Source organism: Pundamilia nyererei, unplaced genomic scaffold (genome assembly GCF_000239375.1).
Source record: "Pundamilia nyererei isolate P.nyererei 1_Seehausen unplaced genomic scaffold, PunNye1.0 scaffold00061, whole genome shotgun sequence".
In the NCBI taxonomy this organism is placed as follows: domain Eukaryota; kingdom Metazoa; phylum Chordata; class Actinopteri; order Cichliformes; family Cichlidae; genus Pundamilia; species Pundamilia nyererei.
In genome coordinates this window covers 1,184,577-1,205,946 of record NW_005187462.1, presented here as the reverse complement: position 1 = coordinate 1,205,946, position 21,370 = coordinate 1,184,577, and the positions used below count along the sequence as shown (strand labels likewise).

The 21,370-nt window shown below is 39.7% G+C and overlaps 4 protein-coding genes across 6 annotated transcripts; 1 reads left to right on the top strand and 3 right to left on the bottom strand.

Annotated features, from left to right (window-relative positions):
* Positions 1-1,728: 1,728 nt before the first annotated feature.
* On the bottom strand, positions 1,729-5,371 carry LOC102209566 (deoxyribonuclease-2-alpha-like). The gene is made up of 7 exons (XM_005734935.1): positions 5,273-5,371; positions 4,082-4,179; positions 3,842-4,004; positions 3,666-3,747; positions 3,417-3,575; positions 3,143-3,334; positions 1,729-2,970 (listed from the first exon to the last, which is right to left on the bottom strand). The coding sequence occupies exons 1-7, from the start codon at positions 5,288-5,290 to the stop codon at positions 2,597-2,599; spliced, it is 1,086 nt and encodes a 361-aa protein (XP_005734992.1). The 5' UTR covers positions 5,291-5,371; the 3' UTR covers positions 1,729-2,596.
* Positions 5,372-8,142: 2,771 nt separating this feature from the next.
* Positions 8,143-12,583, bottom strand: dnase2b (deoxyribonuclease II beta). Its single transcript, XM_005734934.1, has 6 exons — positions 12,385-12,583; positions 12,098-12,272; positions 11,484-11,562; positions 10,717-10,878; positions 9,236-9,433; positions 8,143-8,665 (listed from the first exon to the last, which is right to left on the bottom strand). The coding sequence occupies exons 1-6, from the start codon at positions 12,489-12,491 to the stop codon at positions 8,331-8,333; spliced, it is 1,056 nt and encodes a 351-aa protein (XP_005734991.1). The 5' UTR covers positions 12,492-12,583; the 3' UTR covers positions 8,143-8,330.
* A 2,113-nt stretch (positions 12,584-14,696) lies between these two features.
* Positions 14,697-18,021, top strand: uox (urate oxidase). The gene is made up of 8 exons (XM_005734933.1): positions 14,697-14,740; positions 15,195-15,407; positions 15,524-15,640; positions 15,790-15,868; positions 17,147-17,333; positions 17,444-17,567; positions 17,782-17,865; positions 17,947-18,021. Exons 1-8 carry the CDS (start codon positions 14,720-14,722, stop codon positions 18,019-18,021), a joined length of 900 nt encoding a protein of 299 aa, XP_005734990.1. The 5' UTR covers positions 14,697-14,719.
* Positions 18,022-18,219: 198 nt separating this feature from the next.
* samd13 (sterile alpha motif domain containing 13) lies at positions 18,220-20,815 on the bottom strand. 3 transcript variants are annotated; one of them, XR_311780.1, is made up of 6 exons: positions 20,578-20,815; positions 20,089-20,205; positions 19,524-19,572; positions 19,304-19,415; positions 19,016-19,217; positions 18,220-18,491 (listed from the first exon to the last, which is right to left on the bottom strand). XR_311780.1 is itself a non-coding variant. In XM_005734932.1 (5 exons), exons 2-5 carry the CDS (start codon positions 20,114-20,116, stop codon positions 19,074-19,076), a joined length of 333 nt encoding a protein of 110 aa, XP_005734989.1. In that variant the 5' UTR covers positions 20,117-20,205; positions 20,578-20,815; the 3' UTR covers positions 18,220-19,073. The 3 variants fall into 3 exon arrangements, 1 of the variants encoding a protein (XP_005734989.1); XR_311781.1 differs by lacking the exon at positions 20,578-20,815 and adding an exon at positions 20,431-20,552; XM_005734932.1 differs by having other exon boundaries at positions 18,220-19,217.
* Positions 20,816-21,370: the final 555 nt, after the last annotated feature.

Below are 21,370 nucleotides of genomic sequence, written 5' to 3'. Positions count from 1 at the left end.
AAGATGCTCAGAGACGATCCCTGACATAATCCAAACCCTTACTTCAGAATCAGAAAGGGTTTTATTGCCAAATGTTGAGCAGGTTTACAACATTAGGAAATTGCTGCGGTGCACAGCGCAGCAATGTGCACCGTTCCTCGGTGCTCCTCGGTGGTGCTCGGTGCTCCACCGTTCCTCGGTGCTCCACCGTTCCTCGGTGCTCCTCGGTGGTGCTCGGTGCTCCACCGTTCCTCGGTGCTCCACCGTTCCTCGGTGCTCCTCATACAGTATCACACCAGATCATATGTTTTCTACAGATTCACAAAAACATTGCACGGCTCTTTCAACACACTTCATCCTCAGCACTCTCAAACCAAACATTTAATCTGTAGCTCTCTTTCTCAACATGAAGCCATGCTGCTGTTCCTTCAAGAACTCTTTGTCGTATCTTCTGATATGGCTCATGATCTTTATACCTTTGTAGTTGCTACGTCTCCACTCATCACTGTTGTTTCTTGGAAAGCTGTTATAAATGACTTGTTGACCTATAATCTGTCAACCATATCTCTTATGAATGATATCAAGTCATTTAGAGCCAGAAAAAAACCTTCCTTAAAGGAGTTGGAAGCTGTAATCAGTGTAATCTGTAATCTTTTTTATCCAGGTAAAAAGTCTCATTGAGATTAAAAATGTATTTTTTCAGGAGTGAACTGGCCAACAAGGCAGGAGAAGTCACAACATATATAAACTCACAATCCTGTAAAGACAATTTAAGTGACTAAAAAAGACTGAATTGATTTTTTTTGTTAGAGCAGGTAGAGGTTTAAAAATAAATAATAACATACTCTACTATGTTTTTCTGCTTCTTTAAATAAACTCATACATTTGAAAATTCATAGATAACAATAATTATATTTTAGCATCAGAAATATAATTTCAGTTAAAGATCTAGCTCATAGTTAATCATTACAGAAACATAAAAATGTTTTTGTAATTACAAAAACTCTTAATTTAGGGAAGCTGTGGCATAAACCTTACATTAGGTGGGGGCACAAATAAGAACTGCTGCAAATGCCAGATATGGCTCGATGGCACGCCAGTAAATGAGGGCATCTAAACTGAAAGCTCAAAACCGGTGAAATGACAGTGAAACTGTGCCTGTTCATAACAGTGATGAAGGTCTAACCATCACCTTCAGGACTAAAGGAGGAAGAGGAGGCTGTGATCATTTGACAGCTTAAATACAATTAAACAAAGCCAGAAAGAGACAACACGAGTTTATCTGCACCAGGAACCACAGAAGTGATCATTAACACATCAGCACATTTAATTTGAGTATTTTCTTTAGTGTTTCTCAGTGAAAACGAGTGAACACAAAGTTGCATTTATGAGGAATAATATTATATTTGTGACTCAACAAATACAATATTACAATATTTGTCCTACATCTTTAATCACCTGCCTAATAATTGAGATTATACTATATGGATATAATAGCACAGTTTATGATAATTACAGTAATGTAGGTCTTTAAAATTAAGCATGATAGTGTGACATGTGGTGTGAACAGGAAGCTGTGGTGTGGGCAAGACTGATCATTTTATTTTAAAAAGCCACTTCCTGGAGTGTTAACATCAAAAAATGCAATTAAGACACTTTATGGTAAACTTCAGAAATAAGACCTTCCATTGTTTTTGTCAGTTTTTGCACTGTTAAAAAAAGAAATGTTTTTCTTTTGTTTACCTCAACTCCAATGACAAGGTGTTTTGCATTTAACACACCGCATCACAAAAATGAACAAGCTGGAAAGATTCTGGAAATTAATCTACAGGTGCAACATTTTGGTGCCACAGAAACAGCTGAAAGCTGAAAACCTGTTGCAAGCAGACGCTGCCAAAGAGGACAAGAACTGCATTTTTACATAGGAGGCGAGTGGAAGTTGCTCAGTGTCAAAAACCCAAAAATATAAATGAAAAAGTAGAAAATAGACATGCACAGACAAGCAAAGCCACAAACATTCCTCCTGTCCTTCCACTGGAACGTCAACATGCAGGGTTCAGGGTGTACAAAAGGCTTTTCAATGTGTGGAGCTGCAGCAAGTGCTTGGTTTGCACAGCTGGCAATAAGTTCCAAGTGGGCGTTAAATCATTCACATTTAATTCATTTAGTTTGAAGTAACGGTGCACGAGGACACTGCAGAGGACCCTGAGGTCGAAACTGTTTTTCTACCAGATACAGAAGTTTGTGTAATAAAATCAAGTTTTTAATAGTCCATCGATTTTTCTTAATAATGATAATGCCTTTAGTTATATAGCATCTATCAAAACAAAGTTACAAAGCGCTTCACAGGACATGATAGGAAATAAAAACAAAACTTAATAAGAGATTAAAAAAATGAAACAACATGATCAAGACATTTAAAAACTCTGATTGCTCCATTTTGGTCCAGTCGTGCGAACAATGAAGGGACAAAAGCAGGCACTCTGTAACCATCTCTGGATTTCTTTTAGAAACAAACTGAACCTAAAGCTGCACGAGTCAAGACTGGACAGCTGAGCTGATGTGCTTATTTAAACGGAGGTTTTTATAATATTGGTCCAACACTCGGGTTGTTCCTTCACAGCTCTCGTCTACCAACAGAGCGTGGATCTTTACATGGTTCAAAATTGCGTATCAGTCTATAGAAAGCCATCCCAACTACTCTGTCATTAGTGCATATTGCTCCTCCACCTCTTTTCATCTGACTCTCCTCTCGGTTCATATCAGCGATGCAGATCCAGTCACCGTCTGCAGTCACGCACCACTTTGAGTGATCCACAGTATCACTGAAGGCCTTCCTGTTTGGAAGCTTTACTTCTTTCACGTTGTACACATGGTTAGGGATGCTTGAACTGCAGTTAGAAGGCAGACTGCGATTGTGGTGCATCTTTCCCCAGCTCTTAACATACAGATTCCCCCTAATGTTTTTTGTAACAAGACCAGAGTAAAGATCTGCAATAGTATGGGAAACAAAACAGGAAAACAACACTATTAAGAGTGCGCTCTGCCCGTACTGTGGAGAGTACAGTGTGTTTTACTGTCAATCCACAGGGTCTTATGTTTGTGATCAATACAACATGAATTCATCCCTCCTGAAATATGTCTTCTTTCTGAAAACACTTACCATCACCAAAGCGTGTGTATTTTGCAAAGCTGATGAAGTTACGGCCGCGTGAAGAAGTCAGCGTCGCCTGACTAAACCAGGGTTCCTTTTTCGGGTAGCAGTCTCGCTGTGCCACACACTGCAGCTCATTGTGAAAGGTTGTTGGGATTTCAGAGTCATACGAATAAGCATGGATGTACTTGAGCTGCACTCCTAAGAATTCAGATACAAGTTGTTAAAGTGCACTTTCACTGGTTCTATGAAACTGATTTGAGCTGTTTACCTGTTGACATACCTATTTCTTTGAACTGCTTATACGGGTAAGTCACGCACATAAATGCTTGAGCGTTTGCATTTCCATTATCAGGCCAGAAGGCTTTACTGCGATATACTGGAAATTTGGGTGTACTGTGTGAAAGCCAAACTCCAGACGTTTTGTCCAACAACACAACTCCTGTAGAAAGTCAGAAACACAAACTGAGCTTTGCTACATTTGGGTCTTTCAGACAGAGAACGCCGTCAGCTGAGACAATGTTGTGCCCACCTTTACTGTGACCAAACGATGCAGGAGCAACATACGGCTTTGGAGGCTGGTCGCTGTACAGCATGTATCCAAAGCCTTCGATCTGGATAGACGAGCAACACCACAACAACTCTGAAATGGTATTCAGATTATTCACTGTGCCATGCTAGTGAGACATATATCCTATAATACCTCACCTTTCTGTCATAGAAGTCAAAAAGAGGTCTCAGGGTGTTTGCGAGAGTGCCAGAATCACTGTTGATGTTCTCTTGGCTGAGTATCCATCCGTTGGTGCTCTCATCCATGTAAAAGTATGACAATCCAAGTTTATCCTCATTGGGACGCTTGTACAAAATATACCTAAAGAATGTAGATAAAGATGTTTTCTTATGCATTTACATTAAACCCATTGGCAGAAATTCAAAATGTCTACAAACCAGTCAACTTCGTCTCCTCTGTCATTCCTGCATTTTACCGCTGAGTCACACCCCTGAAAAAGGATCCCAACACTCAAGAGGAATCCCATCACACTGGTCTGAAACAGTCAAACATAACCGTTGCTAGAACCACAAAAACAGGAGGCTGTCTGCATTCAACAACACCGTCACAAAGCAGAAGGTCTTTAATACAGTGTAACACAATTAAAGCCACCAGTGAACCTGCAGCTTCTGTTTAAACACTGATGAACTTTATCTGACTGACATAAACTTATGTCAGTTACGTCTTTAGTTCTGCAAACCCTGCGAGCTACTTTAGACAGACGACTTAAGTTGCACCACTTACCACACATGTAACACGTCTCTGCTCACATCATTTACCAAACACAGCCTCCCAGCGTGGCAGCCTATGAAGTTACAAATTTTCCGTTTCTCCTTCTGACATTTCTGCCCCCCCAACTCGCTTTAGTTTATAAAATGGTGAAAGATGTATCAGTTCATCACAGCGGCAATACAACTCAAGATCTACCTCAATCATTCAGTTTCGAGTAACACAATATAGACTCGAAACATCTCTAAATATGAACCGGGTTTACAGTCTTATCTGGAAAACTTGTCATCACGTGACCTAATCTGTGTTTGTTTTATGAACGCTGCATTATCAGGTTTTCTGTTGTGATCCCACACATCCTCACTTCCTTATTGTAGCTATATGTTGGACGCTATAAGTAAAGATCCTTGATGTAAACAATCTGTAAGTGTGTAAGACTTGTGCATTTCTGTCAAGCCACTTCCTCAGCTTACAAGAGGTCAGTCGTCCACTACTGAAAAATATATTTGCAAGTCAAACACACCATGGACATTGTATTATAATGCCAATGATGCCAAATCATGCAGCAGTATAAAATAGTTTGTTGCATTTTATAATAGCATGCTTATTGGTGGGTGTAATCTAGGGTCACGATAAATGCATCAATACTAGTTTCATGTGGTAATATTCTGTTCACATTGTGTTTGATAAGCTATGACACACGGTACTCATGTACTGTGTTTTTATACACAGGATAACTATGCATTTACTTTGTGTTCAGCCTGTTTATGTAAATAGATCATCTCAGTATTATGCAACACACCCGGGTCAGTTGTTATTATTTGTAGAATATATTTTGAAATATGTAAACATTTACTTACATATCTACTCGTTTCCATTTTCCCTCTCAGTGAGCTTTAGATGTTTCACAAAGCTGCTTTGTCACATCTACTGCTAACTGAAACCGTCACCCATATCTGCATTCGATGTGTCAGCAACAACTTCCTTGTTGCTCAAAGCCGTCACCATAGATCTTCCTTTTTTGTTTTTTACAATGTTGCCGTGCCTGTTTTGACCAGGTGACGCTGTCACGAGGCTTTGTGCCGTCTGAGCCCTGCATGTTCCAGTTTGACTTGCTTTTTGAAAGAATATATATGTGACTTTGTTTTTCTTATGTTTCTGAGAAAGTGTAGTCATTGTGAAACTGATGCATGGTTTAGCACAATCTCAATTACTGCAACCACATGGCAACATTTTAAGCATCCAGGTCCTCAATCAGTTAACAAAATTGTTTGCTGCGCTCTTAGAACCAGTTTTCTCATGCACATCGTGTACATGTAGAAATATGTCAGAGTCAGGTGAAAAAGAAAGTTCAGTTCAAGTAAAAGACGGACTTAGACCCTTAGCTTGTTTTATCATTACATAAATACAATTTGAGATGAACAAGAACATTTTTTATTGAACTAAAACAAAACCAGAATTCGGAAACAGCGTGCAAAAGAAATAATTCTCCACCTTTACCAGCAATAAGTTGACATAATCATTTTCTGTATGACTCTATCAGTCTTTCACGTCACTGTGGAGTCCTTTTAACCCACTTTTCTTTACAACATTGCCTCAGTTCATTGAGGTTTGCGGGCATTTGTTGCACAGCTTTCTCAAAGTCACGCCACAGTATTTCAGTCAGGTTGACTGCCTGGATTGAGATTTGGCCACCGTGATTTATTTATTTATTTTTACACTCATTCTGTTCTTGATTTGCTGCTTTGAATATGGTTGTTGTCCTGTTGCATCACCCGATCTCAACCTAGTCCAAGCTGTCAGGCAGACGCCCTCAGACCTTCATCGTCCACTCGGTGACTGGAAGAAGCCCAGATCCTGTCATCACCTGTCTACCTCCATGCTTGATAGGTGACATGATCTGTTTGTGCTGATATGCTATGTTTGGTTTTTGCCAAAAATGGCGCTGTGCATTATGGACAAACATGTCCACTTTGGCCTTGTCTGTCCAAAGGACACTGTTCTAGAAGTCTTGTGGTTTATTCAGAGGCAACATTGTAAAGCTAAGCTGTTCAATTTAGAGAGAAAAGGCTTTTTCTTTTTCTAAGCAACAAAACGACTGAATGTATAACTTGTATTCATGGCTTGCTGAGCAAGTACGGCTTGTTTTCTAACTGTGCTGCCATGAACTTTAAAAATCTGCCATGGTAACCGAGGCCTGCAGAGCAGGAGATGTAGCTCACGAGTGTTTTGCAGTTTCTCTGCGCACTGAGCAGTCTGACCTTGGGTTGAATTTACTTCGATATCCACTGTTGGGAAGATTGTCAGCTGTCTTAAACATTTTCCATTTTCTCACTGTATAATTTCTTATATCTCTTCCAAGATTGATGAGCAGAAACATTTGCTTCTCTATCATTGCTGATGTTTTCTTTCTTGCCATTGTGTTACCTGATCTTACCTTCTTAACTCCTATGAAAGCACTGAGAGCATACTGAGTTCTTCATTTGCTGTTCGTGCATTGTGACTTCGTTTTCTTCACCTTTGTTCATTTGACACTGTATTAACTTAATTTTTAGACCTGCTGAGGACCAGATGAGTTTTTTAAATATGCCCCTGATACACAAAACCTTGTTGTTGAAAGAGGCTGTACTCTCCTTTTCACACGACTGTGTATAATACATATTACTTATTGCACTTTACTGGATTTTAGTTGTACTCTTTCTTCTCTACTGCCTGCTCTAGTTTGCATGAGTAGTATCGAATTGTAGATAGTCGGAAAATCATTTGAATGAATTGTATGAGTCACCTGGTCTGGCCAGTAGGTGACACTATTTACCCCAAACACTAAACGCACACACAGTCACAGGCCAAGTGCCTCTTCAGTGGAAATAGAAACTGAACAAACATGATGATGACTACTCCAGAGGCACCAAATAAAACAAAATAAAATAAAATAGATTCCATTAGACTACATGTACCTCAGTCTCACTGAGCAGTAGACCAGATTTTAATGTTGTCAGTCTTTATTATGTTGCACATCATACTACAACATATGGTTCCATATATTTATTGCAGAACTTATAAAACGTAAAAACAACTTCAAATATGTAGCATCATAACACAAGTGCACACACTGTGCTAAAACAATATGAATACAAAGACCCAAAGATTCAAAAGAAAATGACAAAACCTTTTATCTGTAGCACTAATAGTGTTATAGTTTCATCTCTGCTGGATGAAAGGAAGCGACATAGATCAATGATTTTGTCTCTTGCTCCTTTTGTAAAAGGAACAAGACATTGTGCAGACACGGCTGTTTAAACACACAGCCGCTGACATCTCCTGAAACAATGTGCGGCTGTGATCTACAGTCTTACTAACCTTATTTCTGTTTTGTTTTATTGAATTGAAAGTATTATTTTTTTAATCTATTTATACTTGTGGGCTGCTGGTTCCATACAGCTGCTTTAACTCAAACAAAGGTGGATAACTAAGTGTATCCACCACATAATTAACATGCAGTCACTGCTATTTTTCAAAAGCTTATTCACCAGTTTAAATTGTAAATACATTATTATTGGTGGCAGCAGATGGCCCCGCCCCTCCCTGAGCCTGGTTCTGCTGGAGGTTTCTTCCTGTTAAAAGGGAGTTTTTCCTTCCCACTGTCGCCAAAGTGCTTGATCATAAGGTGTCATATGATTGTTGTATGTATTGTTGTAGGGTCGACCTTACAATATAAAGCACCTTCGGGTGACTGTTGTTGTGATTTGGAGCTGTATATATAAAACTGAATTCAATTATACACATACATTATTATATGTGAGTCTCTATGTTACTTCTACATAGCAGTCAACCCTGGAGACAGAATCATAGTGTCTCGCTCTGCCACTGTCAGCCAGTGTCACACTGATTCTTAATCACTTTGCTTTTCCTTCTCAATTAGCACTGAATGTACCAATCCACCACCTGCCTGAAGGCCTTATAAATCAAAGGGTTGGAGGAACAGATCAGACCGCCACCTCGCCACAGCTGGCCCATCTCTCTGTTCAGGTCTCCCAGGCAGGTCACCTGGTCCTCATAAAGTCGTGACACGCACCACTTTGAGTGGTCGTAGTGCGAATAAAACAGGATTGATCTGGGAAGCTGGATTTTCTTAATGTTCATGGTGTGTTTGGCCAGTGAGCAGTTGGAGGGCAGGTCGTGACCTTGTCTCTGCCAGGACTCCACTAAAAGGTCGGCGCCCAGTTCCTGAGCCACCCAGCCTGTGTAGATATCTGAATGAAAGCCAACAGAAAAACATGTCAGGTACTAGAGTAGTCTGTGCTCGAATCATTGTGCTAAATGAAACGTATAATGTTTTTATACCATTAAATAGCATTTTTCAAGTTGTTTTGGCAATTTGCCAAATGATATGAGAATAAAGGAAATGCAAACGTGATAAGCTCACACTTCCTTTTGCATTATGTATGATTCTGGTAAAATAAATACATTGTGAGCTCTGTGTTGTTTTCATGCATAAATAAACCTTTGTGTGGATAATTATTCTCTCTAAATAATAAAAATATACATATACACAAACTGAGAAACAAAATACTGCATGTAACTAAGATCCAAAAGTCAAAGCAGCTGTGAGTATACTTTGAAGGCCCCGGTTGGGACGTGATAATGCACGTCACTGTGCAGCGACGATAGCGTGTCTGCGCCTGATAATCAGTGACTGTGGTCGACGAGTGAAATGTGCAAACATGGCAGCAGGCTACAGGAAAGAAGTCTGCTCTTCTAAAATGTACATGATGAGCAAGTAAATGGCTAAAAGTAAAAAAAGGGCATGCGGGGTATCTTACCATCCACAAAGTTTTCAGATTTAGCAAAACTGACAAACTTTTCCCCTCCAGCTGAAAAAAGCTGCTCCATTCTCTTATTGGAGGACAGCTGTGGTTTGGAGTCCGCACATAACTGGGCCAGCTGTGGCAGGTCAGCCGAGAATGCAGCAGGAACAGAGCAGTTATAGAAACGGGGGTAAAGGTAGACCAACTGCTTTGCTGGAGATTGAAGAGGAGAGAAATAAGAGATGATGTATGGTATAGCGAGCGTATTCCTTACAGCCGCAATGAGCATTTACGATAATGACACTGATGTTGATTCTTTACTGTTAGTCTCATCAAGTTTATCATTTAAATTCTTGGCAAATATCGAATTTTCGCATTCAAGGCTTTTTATATAGCAGATATTACATTTAGCTAAATTAAATGTCCTCCAGTCTTTCTTTGTAAGCACTTTGTTGACACATTAACTTAGTAAAATGTGAAAAAATTGATTATTAATAAAAAACATAGTAATTCAAATAAAATACTATTATACTGAAACTGTTATGATCACCACAGAAACACAGAATAATTCCGAGTAGCTGAACACGTGTGAGGAAATCCCCTAAAGTTTCCCTCAGACACGCTTCATAGCAAAAACAATTTCTCAGGTTCATTATAATACTTGTGTGCAATGTGGGGTTTCCAAACAAAAGAAACAAATCACCTTATTAATAACCTTAAAATTTCATTTTACACATTTGCTCAGTGAGAAATCCAGAAAAAAGCAGAGCAGCATAAAAACTCCAAATCATTTAAAACTCTGCGCACATTTAAAATGATTTTTGAATCTTTATGTACAGTTAAATGGGGAGACGTGTATAAAACTGCCTGTAATTCAACAATTGAACAAACAGTTCATCACCTTGAATTAAAGCTGAAAGTCTGGATTTCACATCTGGATTCAAATTACATCGTGATCGTGAACGGAGGCAAAATTACAAAAATTCTCTTATTGTCCAGATGTTTATGGGCCTAACTGTGTGTATGCATGTAAAAGAAAAAAGCTGATGATTGCTTTGCATTAAACCAGGGGTGCTGAATATAAGGCCCGGGGTCCAGAATCGGCCCAGCCGAGTCCGGCCCACCATTAGGCTGTGGAAAATGTGAAGGAGTGCATAATTTTGAACATTTAACAGGATTTTCAAAGTTCTTTACCAACAGTATCCTGTTGGTAAAGAATCTCCCTCATTCATACGACACCAAAGTAATTAAGTAACAGATCAACTATTAAAAGTTTTTTTTTACATATTTGTAGGTTTTTTTCAGTGGGTTCACAGAAAAAAAGGAGATTTTCTTTGAATTAACGAAAACTTTATATGTTGTAATTGTGGACCAGTTTGATGAACTCCCAGAATCTATCAAGTAGTTTCACTGGTCCGGCCCGGCTTTCTATCAAGCAGAATATTAAATGTAGTAAGTCTGACGATTGTATGCCAAGCTCTGTGCTTCATGCTCACCTATATGAAGAAACTGTTGGTACTGGTAGGTCACACACAGTGCAGTCTGGCCATTGACTTTGCCAGAGGACGGGTATAGGTACCCTTTCTCTGGGAAGGAAGGGAAATGGGGAATGCTGTGCGACAACCAGAAACCTTGAGCGCGGTCAAAGAGCAGTGCCCCTGCAGGACACACACAAACATACGAAAGTTGGAATGATTACACACAGATACATGTGAACCAGCACGCAGATGCAGAAAGATTTCCATCAGTTGTGTTGCTGATAAGAGTCAAATGTGCAGTTGGAGCTATCGGACAGATGGTCTTTGCCCGTGTCCTCCCCCTACAACACCCTATTGCAGGCAGAGGAAACCTAAACCCTATTGATTTTTTCTTTTTCCAAAGCTTGACTAGCAGTTTGGAAATGCATCTGCCGGTAACTGTCACAGACACAAAACATGCTGTAACTTGCACTGTTGCATGGGGAATAGTTGTGCACTTGTACATGTAACATAGTGTGGCTACATATATACACAATAACTACCTTAATTTAAAGGTGGAAAATGTAAAACAGACTTTCCTGGACATTCCACCTTGACTTTGCACATGTGTCAACAGAGTGAAGAAAAACTATGGCAGTCATAGCGCTGCTATATTTTCTGCTAACAGTGAAAACTCTGGGAATAAAACCGGATGAATCTTGTTGTGTGGTCACAATAATGAATAAGAGTCTTGAGATGAAAAGAAGAGGAAAGAAGCAGATTTCTTCCTGCCGACTGTACCGTACCTTTAGTGTGTCCATATTTTTGAATGTATTTCAGGTCTGGTGGGGCGTCGTTATAGAGTGCATACACTGAGGTGTTTGACTGCCAAAAGACAACATTTGTTATTTTATACAAGTTCATTTATACAAGAAGAATAATTGAGAGGTGACATTAGGGACGCCCTGCAAAACCAAAATGCTTATTACACCTTATTACACTTTGGCTTACGTTAATGGCAAATGGAATAAGGGACCAACTGAAAGAACAAAGAAGAAGAAGAAGAATGCCACAATAACCAGCTAATGGCTTCATTCTTATAGCAAAGATATTTCAGAGAAATGTTTGTTTTCTGTCTGCCTGGGGAAACTGAACTAAATATTTCCCAAAATAAATCTTTTTTCTTCAGTTTATTTGGTCCTGATTACTTTAAGATCTTACATAAACTCCAGACTTACGTACACTCCAAACTGGTAGTTTGTGTTGTTTCTGACTGTTCAGTGTCAACTCAGTTCCTCATATTAAATGAAAGAGTTCCTACTCAGCAAACTGGCACGAGCATTATCTCTGATAATTCCCATTAACAAACGAAAGTCTCACTCATCATATAAAAACCCACAAAAAGATGGAATAATCTCACCTTGTACTCTTTTCCCATGTAAAGCTGGTTCAGTGTGTTTGTTATGGCTCCTTGGCTGGAGTTAATCGTGTATTTACTCATTTCCCAGCCTTCTTTTGATGAATCCAAGTACATGTACTCCACCCCACTGCCGATGTCATCGATTCTGTATTTAGGCAGTTTGTAGATGATAAACCTTAGAAGGAAAGAGACAGAAAACCACGTGTCTTTTCTTGGGAAAATTGAAGGAATCGGTCATCAGTATGAATATGGAGGCATTAATATTTAAAAATATCATATTAACTCACCAATCGACTGCCTCGCCTTCTTCATTTCTACATGAAATGTCAGCACCACAAACTGTGCAACACAAAAGCACAAAAATCTGTGAGGATAAACTAAAGCGTGAGATCATCCTGAGTGACTCCTGCAGCTGAAGTCAACACGGCAGCGACTGACGAAAGGGAAATCTGAAATCTGCTGCTTTCTGATTGTGAAACCAGCACATCTGCTTTTAGATGCAAAAATGGGAAGTCATAAGATGTTGTCACATGACGGGAAAATACTGAAATGACTGTCAGCAATTAAATGTTTCAGAATGTTTATAGATTTTTATTTTTTGCCAACCTTGACAGATCAGCTACTTTACTTGTCCTCGTATTATTTATATATGTACTGTATGTTAATGTTTTTGTGTTGCTGTTTTTTAATTATGCAAACTGCCCTCGTTACAGCATCAAGTACTGTTCACACCAGATTACTGTACTGGTCAGGTCTTAATTTTACAATGAAACCACATGTTGACTGTAAAAGGGGAAACGTCTCTTTGGTAAAACAACTCATAGTTGAAGTCTGACAAAGTCACATCTCTGAGCTCCTTTTTGTAATGTTTATAAGCCAAACTGGATTTCATAAGCTCATCCAGTTTATTGTTGAGGAAACTCTTTAAACATAGTCTTGGTAGCCGGGGATCGGTCTGCCAGGTGCTCCGCTCCTGGACGCCGCCCGGCACACAATGTACCTGACCCCTACGATGCCTCCTGCGGGTGGTGGGCCTGCAGGAAGATGGACCCATGTCCCTTTTTAGGGACTAAGTCCTGGCCACCAGACGCTTGCTCTCGGGCACCTTCCCTGGGCCTGGCTCCAGGGCGGGGTCCTGGTAACCCTAGGCGGGGTGAAGTGTTCTTCTCATAGGGGTCTTCTGAATCACTCTTTGTCTGGTCCCTCACCCAGGACCAATTTGCCATGGGAGACCCTACCAGGGGGCAGAAGCCCATGGACAACATAGCCCCTGGGATTCCTGGGACACACAAACCCCTCCACCACGATAAGGTAGCAATTCACAGGGGGGTCTGCAGCACCGGGAGGAGGCCCCGAGGCAAACCCAGGACACGCTGGAGAGATCATATCTCTCGGCTGGCCTGGGAAGCTGGAGGAGGTGGCTGGGGAGAGGGCGGTCTGGGCTTCTCTGCTTAGGCTGCTGCTCCCACAACCTGGCCCCGGATAAGTGGAAGACGATGGATGGATGGATCTTTAAATATATTCAAACGGTGAAGCAACTAATGCATGTAGGAATAAACAGAAGAACTATTTTCCTCCTTAAGAACAAAACTATGTTAACGGGATCTTTAGTTCCTCAGTGGAAGCAGCTGACTGATCAGTCCTTTGCGCTGCGCACACGGTGCATAGAGCATCCTTCTATAAAGATATTCTTTTAAATTTAAAGCAAAGCACGTTCAGACAGAAAACATCCTGCATTAAAGTAACTCAATGTAAACTTTTAAACTTATCACTATTGTACATGTTGAGCTGAACCATCCAAACTTTCTTATTACTGAGGAAATGAAAAGACCCCTTCAAGGAGGCACAGATCTTGATACCAAGGCTGGTATTAGGTTTACTTCTAAATTACTTTTTCACTCTCCAACCCTACACGGGCAGGTTTGAAGAGCTTATTTCACTTAATTTCACTTAAAGGAAATCATCATTTAAAAACCTTTTTTTTTTTACTCTGATGATCTTTTTCTAATATTAAAATTTATGTGTGACATGTGCAAAAGGAAGAAAAAAAAAGGTTTAAAGTCCACACAATATACAGAGCATTTGCGTAAAAACAAAAAAAGCATAATGTAAATGTAATTCATAAAGGTGGAAACTCAAAACTGTTCTTTATATTTAGAAGAAAAAAGTTTATAGTCTTTATATGAGCATAGGGAGTGCAAACTACAGTGCTGTACAGACTCTGAGTTAACCCTCATTTCACATGTTTTTGCTTCATCTACTGCATCGCCGTTTATGTTTGCATGTGTTTCAATAAACCTGTTTCTTATTTTTCTGGCAAAATATAAAGAAATTAGGTGTCGGTCAAGATTGAACCTGACTGCAACAATGAATTCATGTGAAATGCACTCACATCTTTCTCTTTGTGGCTGTACATGTAAACAGTGTTTGTGCGTGCCTCTGCATTTCTCTGAGTGGAATACAGTGCATCACACAGTACAAATAAAAGAGGTTAAACTTCAGCTTCCAATAGCCTGAGTGCAAAGTTAATGCCACCCTCTGTAGAAAGTCCTCCTCCTGTAGCAGGAGCCCCATTTACTGGAGACTGTTTGAAGGGCAGCAGGTAAAGAAGAGGAAGGCACCATGGCAAACGCTTCAGATCAGGTAACATTTCAGAAAGTTATAGAAGGAAACAGTAAAACTTAAACGATAGAACATGACTAATGTTTCTGACGGTAGATTGATAGCACTGGAAATTATCTCAGGGTTCAGTGGCCACAGGGTCAAACCGTGATCTTTAAAGGTTAGTTTTTAAAACATTTCTAATTCCTCACAAAGTAAAAGTCTTTTTTTTATTTGATGTTGTGGTACTCGTGTACTTTCAGACAATATCTGATTTCAGATTTTTTAAATTAATGTTGGAATACGGAGATATATTTAACAAGCTCCTGCAAATGCACACGAGAAACTTCACTGCAAACTATCCAAAGACAACATTTTAAAGGGATAAGAAATATTATATTTGTAGCTCTAAGATGACACTGTGGCACGAAACACCTCTACCACTGGAAACTGTTTAAGTGTGCCATCTTATTACAACTATTTCTCACACATGCAGAAAGCGGAGTTTGTGCGAACAGGTTACGGCAAGAAAACGGTGAAGGTGCTGGTCGTCCGGAGGCAGGGAAGACAGCATTCTATCATTGAGGTGAAGGCTGATGTGGAGCTCACGCTCAAGTCACGCAAAGATTATCTAACTGGAGACAACTCAGACATCATCCCTACTGACACCATTAAAAACACCGTCCACGGTTTGGCCAAGCTCAGAGGGGTGAGTCTAACACCGTTTTGAGGAACAGGGAAGACCTGTTATTGCTATTTCAACTGCTAAAATATTTGTTATTGAGGTCTTTTACAGCCTGTCAACCTGCTTGTTTCTCTGTCAAGATAAAGAACATCGAACAGTTTTCCCTGGATATCTGCAATCATTTCCTAACCTCTTTTAACCATGTGCTGAAGGCCAAAGTTTACATGGAGGAAGCTCCGTGGAGAAGGCTGGAGAAGGTAAAACACAGGACGGTGCAGCTTCACAAGAGTTGACCTTTTTAACAGCTATTTGAGCAGCAACATAAATCAAGTGCACATTAACCCGATCAAATGTTGCAGGTGATAATCCATCGTAAAACATGACCCTTGTCTTTTTTTTCTCTCAGAGTGGGGTAGAGCATGCTCATGCGTTTATATTCAGCCCAGAAGCTTACCGCTTCTGTGATGTTGAACAGACTATCGGTGGTAATCACACACTCTCACAAAAACACGCAAACAGTGTATTTGCTTACATGCTATCCAAGCTGTCATTGGACAGTGACGGACTGAATACACTCTGGTTTATTAACAGTATTAATAATAATTATTATTATATTAATTCAAGTTTTGTATTTTTTTAATTTAGAATTTTTGTTTCCAGTTTAGTTTCCAAATTACTTTTGCTCCTTTTAGCAACGTTTTCATTGTTAGTTTTAATTATGATTATATGGAAGCAATTTGTCAGGAGACAAAATTAAAGCTTTTCAGAAGATCTTACACAAATACAGCACCGTTTAATCCCATGTCGTGATCCCAAGTCTCAATAAATAGCTGGACCAAAGTGTGGTTAGGCTGAATGTGTAAGCACAGACAAGCACATTTCTGCTATATTTTTAAATTCGTTTTCTTAACATACAATTATTTAAGTTTTTAATTTTCTTCCAAAGGTCTAGACTTTTATTTAGATTTCAGTTACTTTAGTTTTTAAGTTTAGTGTTACCCTAAGCTGGACAGATGACCAGTCCATCACCAGGGTTACAATAGTTTACAGCTAAACTTACGTGTGTGTTGTCATACTTTTGTCAGACAAAAACACCCCAACCAAGTAAGAGGTTCAAACCTGGAACCTTCTTGATGCGAGGTGACGGTGCTAATCACTGCACTATCATGATAGTTCAAACTACAGCAGGGGTGGGCAACTCCAGGCTTCGAGGGCCATTGTGTCCTTGCAGGTTTTAGGTTTTTTGAACCAACACAGCTGATTTAAAGGGCTAAATTAGCTCCTCAACATGTCCTGAAGTTCTCCAGAGGCCTGGTAACGAACTAATCATGTGATTCAGGTGTGTTGACCCAGGGTGAGATCTAAAACCTGCAGGACACCGGCCCTCGAGGCCTGGAGTTGCCCACGCCTGAACTACAGCATGTAGGTAGGCCAAGATCTGATCGCTGAGCTCTGTTCTGCTGAAGAGGGCGTTCTCCCTTTGCAGCCTCCACTTGCTCAGTAGCAAATACATGTAAAAAACATCAGAGGTTAATGGCTGCCACAAATTACTTTGAGTCAAGTTTTAACTCTTGAAGCGTGTTTAATAAATCAAAACGTACTATTTGACTTGTGGTGCAAATACTGTTAACAAAGGCAGCTAAAGCTATGACTAAGCCCTTGCACACTGTTGATCACAGGTTCATGATTAGCACCATTTTCATAAGTTGTTTGCCATGTTTCACATCACTCCACCCTCACGGGCTCATCTGTGCTCCACGCAGGCATCCCTGTGGTCCACAGTGGGGTGAAGAATATGAAGGTGCTGAAAACCACCCAGTCTGGTTTTGAAGGTTTCTACAGAGACCGCTTCACTACTCTGAAAGACGCCAAGGACAGGTTTTTCTGCACCTCTGTGTACTCGAGGTGGCGCTACAACAAGATCCAGGACACTGACTTTGACGCTGCTTGGTAACTGCCCGACTTACGAGCGTCAAGAAAGACCTCAGCTGACGTATAATATAGTTCAAAGTTCATAAATATAGTTCACATCTGAAGCTTTATATTCTTCATTCTTATAGGAAGACTGTGAAGGAGACGATTATTGAGAAGTTTGCTGGCCCCTATGATCGCGGGGAGTACTCGCCCTCAGTGCAGAAGACCCTGTATGAAACTCAGGTTCTAGTCCTGGATCGACTTCCTGAGGTACTTCCTTTAGATGGTGAAATCATCAAACTCACAATCTTATCACTTTTTGAGATACATAAACTGTTTAGACAACTTCACAGTTGAAATCTAACCAACTCTGAGTCCTAAAAAAGGACAAACATGCAAATTACATCTCCACGGTTGTTGGACATTGAATAAAAAGCTACATACTGTATATAACAGGCATGCTAAAGTACACATTTTCTTTTAGGTGGATGAAATAGAGATCATCATGCCCAATGAGCATTACTTCACCATAGACATGACAAGAATGGGTATTGTCAACAATGATGAAGTAAGTTCTGTTCTCACAAATGGCCCTTCATATTCTTTAAATGATCGGGTTGTGGACATTAGTATCTTTTTCCCATCACAGGTACTCCTTCCTCTGGATAATCCCTCAGGGAACATAACGGGGACAGTACGCAGGAAGCAGCGAGCGCGGCTCTAACGGCGCCCACAGAAAGAAGGCCCTGCTGGGATTTAAACAATCTTAACAGAAAGATCCATCTGAATTAACCTTTCAAACAAATATTCCAACAACAGCAAGTTAATATTTGTAGCCTGACTAAAGCTCGTGATGATGTGATGTGAACCCAAATAAAATGAAACTAAAGACAGCGGCTGTTGATAAATTCATAAACTAACATTGATCTTTGGTGAGAAAAGAGCACCATTTATTGCAAATCTCTGATTCGGATATTAAAACTCCAGTGTTATGCTGCACATGTACATTGGTCATACACACTTTTGAACAGTTGTCTGTGTGACAACGCTGAAAGCACCACAGGTTGATAGATAATAATAATAATAATAACAACAATAATAATATATACACATAAATATTTCCATATCAAGAGTCTCAAGCCTGAATAATGTAGATGTTCAGGAACAAGGTGGCTTTTGCTCGGGTCGTTGTGTCTGGGAAAACAAAGTGGTTCACGGTCACATGCTGAAGACGACTCATTGACTCAGATGCACATTTTAAAACATAGAAAGTTTCAGGGGGAAAAAGGGCAACGCACCAGAATCATTATCTGCATGTATCAAAGTCTTTAGATGCGACAGAACATACAGTTTTCAACTATAATATAATCTTATATACAAATACTTATTTTTTTAAACCTTCATGGGTTAATTCACTTTGCACTCACACACATACACACATGCACGCACACAAAAACCATACCTGCAGAGTATTTTCCCCAAATTTTCTTCTTTTAAATAAAACACAAAAAAATACAAAAATACAAAAAAAAAAATCTCAAGCAGCAGATATAAGAATGGCTGAAAGGGTAAACGGCTGAGTGGACACTGTGTGCAACCCATTTTTGGGGTCCACGCTTATATAAAAAGAACACAAACAAAAAGAAAAAATACAGCATTCAAAAATCCTGTTAAGAAGCCACTGTGGGCTGAAAAGTCTCTGCGAAACGACGGCTAACCTGGGCTCTCCTGACACAATGATTGTCACAGACGTGGGTGCTGGGACGGCCTGCGGCGCTACGAGGCGTTGCTTTTCAGGTGCTGAGTCTGCAGCGGCTTCACGTGATACTCGTAGATTTTCAGTGCGGGGCCGAGCTTTATCGACAGCCCCGTCAGGACGTCGTTACGCGTCATCAAGAGCAGGGACTTACCATCAATTTCCTGTCAGATAAAGACAGAAATTCTAGTTTTCCCTAGTTTGTCAGCATCATGTGGCAGCAATTTTGAGCAGGAAATAACAGTCAAACCTGATCCTGGAAAGCCATGGCTTGCTCCTCAAACCCTGTTGCTTTGAAATAATTGACAACATCAGCAACTGCCCAGTTGGAAGGGTCCGGCAGCTGACCGTTCTCCACTGGGCTGTAAGGTGAAATTAAATGTATTCATCTTAATATAAAATGTATGCTTAATTTTAAGAGCAGCTTAAAATATCTAAAATAGTTTGTCAATCAACAAGATCCTACACACCTTTTGGTGTCAACTGATCCATTTGCCTTGTCTTCCATGTCGGCTGTAGCTTAAAAAAATAAAAATAACAAGAAAATTACAAAAGCAAAAAGAAACTATTCAGTCAATTTGAAAATCACAAGTATTTTCTAAAATGCTTTTCATTTTCTAATTCTCTTTCAAATTAGAATAAACAGGCAAATGACTTCAAATGACTTGATACAGAGTGTAAAGACATTCAGTTTGCTATTAAAAAAATATGCAGAAACCTGCAAATATTTTGTTTAAAAACGTGTAAGAATATGAATTTGGTGGTTTCTTTCCTTGCAAAAATGACACATTTTAATCGTGTGCGATCAAACTGTTCTCTGTCAGCTGGTTAACTTAACCAACTAAATGTCTGAGCTATTTTTTTACTCCTCTTCTCCGTCAACCATTGTGATGGCAGGTATTTTGCAATTATACCGCTACCAACGGGTTACACAAGCAACAGAAAAGCACCTCACAGAGGAACCTTACACGACTACCTGATTAAACACAAGCGTTGCTAGTTTAATCACTGACTTAGGTGTAAGGAAACACTTACGATCTTTAACGTTACAGTAATTTTTCATCAGACGTCTTCTCTCGGGGAACTTAGTGTGCTGGCAGTTGAAAAACCCTCATTGTTTATCTTTCGCAGTCTGCCATTTACTGGATGTTTCTGCAGGAAAAACAGTTGTACAGTAAATAACAAAATTCATTTAATTTAAAAAACCCGAAACACAGCTAGAGAACAAAACAAATCCAATCGTTTCTGACTGACAACAACGGGGAGAGCTGTAGTGTGTGAAAATGACGACCAAAAACTCACGTTGTTAGCTGTATTAAAAACATAGAATTACATTAGAAACATAAAAAAATAAATAAATAAAGTAAAAAAAAATACCTTATCAGAGAGGAGAGTTAAGAAAACAACGTTATGTTAAATGACGACAGATATTTAATCACTGCCACTTCGTATTCTGCGTTAACGCTAACGTTAAGCTACCAGGGGTAGTTAGCTAGGCTTGCTAATACAAAATTTAACAGTTACCTTGTTTTAGAGATTCGCGCTTTGACAGGAATGGCCCGTCCGACGTTTACACGTAGTTTAAATCTTAAAAAGTTTTCCAATAACTGCGATATTTTACAAATTATCAAACGACAGCGGTCGTTTGATAAAATCAAGATTTAATCAAGTAAAGCCAACTAGCCCCCTCTTCATCGCTTTCGCTTCCATCACCCACAGGGCACCAAAGAATCATGGGTAATGTAGTTTTGCGTCCCCAACGCCTTGGTTTGCAGTTCAGTGAGATTAGACACTTGCTGATGATCAACCAGGAGCAAACTCACAACCAAACTTTATAATAAAAAGAATTTATTATTGTGACATATTCTTCGTTACATAAAATCTGCTACAGCAAAGTATACTCCCCTTGCAAACACAAATATATATGAGTGGGAAAACAAAAAACAAAAAACGTGTCAGCCGTCTAAATGATGTGCAAAAATTCCACAAACTAAATAGAGACACATTTCAGATTATTGATCCCATACTGGCACATGTGACTAGCTACAGAGAACTCATAAACGGATTTCCTGCAGTCAGGAGTGTGAGGTGGTTCAGGGAAAAAGTGCCATCATTTACATGAAATCTGACAAAGATTACACAGATTGGGAAATAAAGGATACGGAGATACAGATGTGGAGAGATATGGATTTCCTACACAGTTTCTGGGTAGATTTACACACACACACACACACACACACACACACACACACACACACACACACACACACACACACACACACACAAGCTGTTTGGGACTGTGCTTTTCAAAGTCCTG

Coding starts and splice junctions, on each gene's coding strand:
- LOC102209566 (XM_005734935.1), bottom strand. Junction 3,335..3,416: donor TAAGCAGTTCAAAGAAATAG/GTATGTCAACAG, acceptor CTGAATTCTTAG/GAGTGCAGCTCAAGTACATC. Junction 2,971..3,142: donor ATACACACGCTTTGGTGATG/GTAAGTGTTTTC, acceptor ATACTATTGCAG/ATCTTTACTCTGGTCTTGTT.
- dnase2b (XM_005734934.1), bottom strand. CDS start 12,491: ATGATCTCACGCTTTAGTTTATCCTCACAGATTTTTGTGCTTTTGTGT. Junction 12,273..12,384: donor GAAGGCGAGGCAGTCGATTG/GTGAGTTAATAT, acceptor TTTCCTTCTAAG/GTTTATCATCTACAAACTGC. Junction 9,434..10,716: donor CCAACAGTTTCTTCATATAG/GTGAGCATGAAG, acceptor TTCAATCTCCAG/CAAAGCAGTTGGTCTACCTT.
- uox (XM_005734933.1), top strand. CDS start 14,720: ATGGCAAACGCTTCAGATCAG. Junction 15,641..15,789: donor CGTGGAGAAGGCTGGAGAAG/GTAAAACACAGG, acceptor TTTTTCTCTCAG/AGTGGGGTAGAGCATGCTCA. Junction 17,568..17,781: donor TCCTGGATCGACTTCCTGAG/GTACTTCCTTTA, acceptor ATTTTCTTTTAG/GTGGATGAAATAGAGATCAT.
- samd13 (XM_005734932.1), bottom strand. CDS start 20,116: ATGAAAAATTACTGTAACGTTAAAGATC. Junction 19,573..20,088: donor TTACTGTAACGTTAAAGATC/GTAAGTGTTTCC, acceptor TATTTTTTTAAG/CTACAGCCGACATGGAAGAC. Junction 19,416..19,523: donor GGATCAGTTGACACCAAAAG/GTGTGTAGGATC, acceptor TTCACCTTACAG/CCCAGTGGAGAACGGTCAGC.